Below are 4,238 nucleotides of genomic sequence, written 5' to 3'. Positions count from 1 at the left end.
CTGTTGTAGTAAAGTTTTTCTTCATTACCCATTCAAGCCGTCTCCAGCCATTATGAGAGAATATATGTTACACTCAATCTATATAATTGTAGACTGCTTTAGAATCTCAGAAATGTGAGATGTATTACAGAGAGCTACAGCTTATAAGAGTAACAATAATAATGAACACAGATCATGAAATATGATAAAATGTTAAACTAAAAAATTAATAAAACTGAATATAGGAGAAATGTAAAAATATCTGTAAATTTTTTACGAGTATTTAACTTCTGATGGATACTTATTAAAGGTAATATAAAATCAATGTTGGCTAGTGTCACATGATCTTCACACAATACGCACCTTATATAATAAATTGTTTATCTAGAAATTAAAGAGGGTTATCTAAGATTCTTGGTTGTGCATTAAGTGTTATCTGTGTTAGTAAAAACACCTACTTCCTTACAGTGGACATTTGTGATATTGAAGCTGTATGTAAAGGGTGGAAAACTGATGCTCCTAAAATCTCAGGAAAAAGATCAGCTAACGAGGATTTATTTTTTTATGTTGTTGTGGAATATAATGAAATTATATACTTCATGGCACACAGTATGGAAGTACGAGACACGTGGGTGCGAGGATTGACTCATCTAGTTGCTATGTGTAAAAACATGCATAAGGAGTGGGAGTACGATAGGTAAAGTTTATGTATTTAAACATCGTTTAAAGTACACTGATTATGTATTTAATTGTATATTAGCAAACTATATTAGCTTAAAACATTAAGTTCATGTATTCTAATTGTTACAGGTTTGTGTTTGTATCTAAAAAGTACGTACAACCACGTCATTAGAATGTTATGCAATGTTTTTCTTTCTACATGAATTTTTATAACACCGAAATGTAAGGTAATACCAGAAGTTGTCAGCAACAGAAACAAAACATTGTGTATGTCTTTAGTTGTTAATGAATGTTTTATAAACAATTTTATACTAAAGAAACATTTTAAGAAAGTTTTAAAATGGTATTTATTTTGTATAAGTAACTTTTCCCGTTAGATAAACATTAAAGAAAGAATTACTGAAATTAAAAAAGTAATAAAAACTTAATTTTCTGAAACACAACATTATTTTTTACTAAATCAAAGATTGTTTATCTTAGACATTTTATTTCATTCACACACCTATGGTGATTTTTTTCTAAACCATTTTTTGTTGTCCTAAATTTTGTAATGTGTTATATCTTTGAAAGACATCCCCTTTAATGCAGTAGAATGAAAATACGTTTGGCATCACATTACTTTTAATGTACTGTATCGTCTAGTCGATTAATATTTCTTTACAAAAGACAACACAATCTGATTGAATTTGTGCTATGAATAAACGATATTAATTTAATTTGAAAGCAAATGAATAGTAAAACCCAAAAGTGAATCTATTTAGTTTGAAAATATTCAGTTGACTTCAGGCATTAACTAGAGTACAATGAGTACGAGATTACTGCCAATACAACACATTACTTTTAGGTTCATAAATATTCAATTAGTTTAATTGTTATTTAGTACATTTACATTTTCTTTTTATGTGACAAGGCTTGTTCTTTAATAGCAACTGAATTAACATTTGGATTGAATTTATATTTTATCTGAAAAATAATAAATTCATCACTGAGTTCCTAGTGATCAACAACCAGAAACCAATACTGAACTGTAAATAATAAATTATTCACTGTGTTCCTAGTGATCAACAACCAGAAACCAATACTGAGCTGTAAATAATAAATTATTCACTGTGTTCCTAGTGATCAACAACCAAAAACCAGTACTGAGCTGTAAATAATAAATTATTCACTGTGTTCCTAGTGATCAACAACCAAAAACCAATACTGAACTGTAAATAATAGATTATTCACTGTGTTCCTAGTGATCAACAACCAGAAACCAATACTGAACTGTAAATAATAAATTATTACTGTGTTCCTAGTGATCAACAACCAGAAACCAGTACTGAGCTGTAAATAATAAATTATTCACTGTGTTCCTAGTGATCATCAACCAGAAACCAATACTGAACTGTAAATAATAAATTATTTACTGTGTTCCTCGTGATCAACAACCAGAAACCAGTACTGAACTGTAAATAATAAATTATTCACTGTGTTCCTAGTGATCAACAACCAGATACCAATACTGAACTGTAAATAATAGATTATTCACTGTGTTCCTAGTGATCAACAACCAGAAACCAGTACTGAACTGTAAATAATAAATTATTCACTGTGTTCCTAGTGACCAACAACCAGAAACCAATACTGAACTGTAAATAATAGATTATTCACTGTGTTCCTAGTGATCAACAACCAGAAACCAGTACTGAACTGTAAATAATAAATTATTCACTGTGTTCCTAGTGATCAACAACCAGAAACCAGTACTGAACTGTAAATAATAAATTATTAACTGTGTTCCTAGTGATCAACAACCAGAAACCAATACTGAACTGTAAATAATAAATTATTCACTGTGTTCTTAATGATCAACAACCAGAAACCAGTACTGAACTGTAAATAATAAATTATTAACTGTGTTCCTAGTGATCAACAACCAGAAACCAGTACTGAGCTAGTAAATAATAAATTATTAACTGTGTTCCTAGTGATCAACAACAAGATACCAATAGTGAACTGTAAATAATAAATTATTCACTGAGTTTCTAGTGATCAACAACCAGAAACCAATACTGAACTGTAAATAATAGCTTATTTACTGTGTTCTTAGTGATCAACAACCAGAAACCAGTACTGAACTATAAATAATAAATTATTCGCTGTGTTCCTAATGATCAATGTTTTTGTTTTTTTTAAGATAAATTACTTTAAGTATTTGACTGTAAAATTCCAAATTTTGATACTTTATGCTTCCTGAAAGTTTCAGTTAATTGATCTATTGTTCCATTGGAATCTTTGCCAAAAAGTAAGTTAGAAATGATGCTGCTAAAACATAACATTATTGGTTGTGGATAAATCTTGTTTTTTGTAGTTTAGTGTGAGTTAAGAGAAAAGACAGTTGTCAGTTTTGATTTATTATGCATGGTTATTGTTATGGCAAGTGGTTACAAATGGTTAAAATAGTTATATAAATATTTTCTGAGAAATTATATTACTTAGACATGAAAAAACAAATGGCATCCAGAATTTATTTTTGTGATTTGCTAATAATAAGGCCCTTTGTTGATTGATTTAGATGGCTCAAGGATCAATTTCGAAAAGCTGATGTGAACGGCAATGGAAGCCTAAACTTTGCCGAATGTACCTCTTTGCTCAAGCAGCTCAATATCTGCATGGATAAAAAGCATGTCAAAGCACTGTTTGATGTATGTTTTTACTTTGGTCATTGATGTATGCTTAAGTTATGTAAATGCAATATAGTTGATTTGTCTGTCTTTTTTGGCACTCTCTTATCAAATTAAGTTTGTTCTTGACTTTATGATTTTATATTAACCATGGGTAGTTTCCTGTAAAGCATGTTTACGTAGCTGTAGATAGAGCATATTAAAGAAAACAGCACTGAGGTTGAGTCAGTTTGGGTTAGTGTTAGTGGATATAAAGGGATTTATTATAGACCACCAGGTCATAATGTATAAGTTAATGAGAAACTGTATAATGAGATCAGAATGTTATTATTATGTAAAGATGTTATTATTATGGGGATTTTAATATCAGGGGTATTAGGAAAATTACTAGTCTGACAGTAAGGGGAATAGGTTTTTTGGAAAATTTTCAGGATACTTTTATACACCAACTGGTGATGGAACTTACAAGAGAGGAAGCTATATTAGATTTAATATTAACATCTTAGGTAAATATGATACAGTTGTGGTGGTGAGTATTTAAGTACAAGTGACCGAAGAGAGGAAGCTATATTAGATTTAATATTAGCATGTTATGTAAATATGATAGAGTTGTGGTGGTGAGTATTTAAGTACAAGTGACCGAAGAGAGGAAGCTATATTAGATTTAATATTAACATCGTATGTAAATATGATAGAGTTGTGGTGGTGAGTATTTAAGTACAAGTGACCGAAGAGAGGAAGCTATATTAGATTTAATATTAACATCTTATGTAAATATGATAGAGTTGTGGTGGTGAGTATTTAAGTACAAGTGACCGAAGAGAGGAAGCTATATTAGATTTAATATTAACATCATATGTAAATATGATATAGTTGTGGTGGTGAGTATTTAAGTACAAGTGACCGAAG

General features: G+C 29.9%; 1 protein-coding gene across 1 annotated transcript in view; it reads left to right on the top strand.

Moving 5' to 3' along the window:
- LOC106476611 overlaps positions 1-3,350 on the top strand; it is a gene marked incomplete at its 3' end in the record, with an annotated part of 14,163 nt that extends 10,813 nt beyond the window's left edge. The window contains exons 3-4 of the mRNA XM_013937256.2: positions 448-596; positions 3,221-3,350. Of these exons, the coding sequence (XP_013792710.1) occupies positions 448-596; positions 3,221-3,350 (279 nt within the window). The remainder of the gene's footprint in view (positions 1-447; positions 597-3,220) is intronic.
- Positions 3,351-4,238: the final 888 nt, after the last annotated feature.

This window comes from Limulus polyphemus, unplaced genomic scaffold (genome assembly GCF_000517525.1).
Source record: "Limulus polyphemus unplaced genomic scaffold, Limulus_polyphemus-2.1.2 Scaffold11016, whole genome shotgun sequence".
NCBI classification, from domain to species: domain Eukaryota; kingdom Metazoa; phylum Arthropoda; class Merostomata; order Xiphosura; family Limulidae; genus Limulus; species Limulus polyphemus.
Note: the sequence above shows the minus strand (reverse complement) of the source record. Positions and strands in the feature narration are given on the sequence as shown.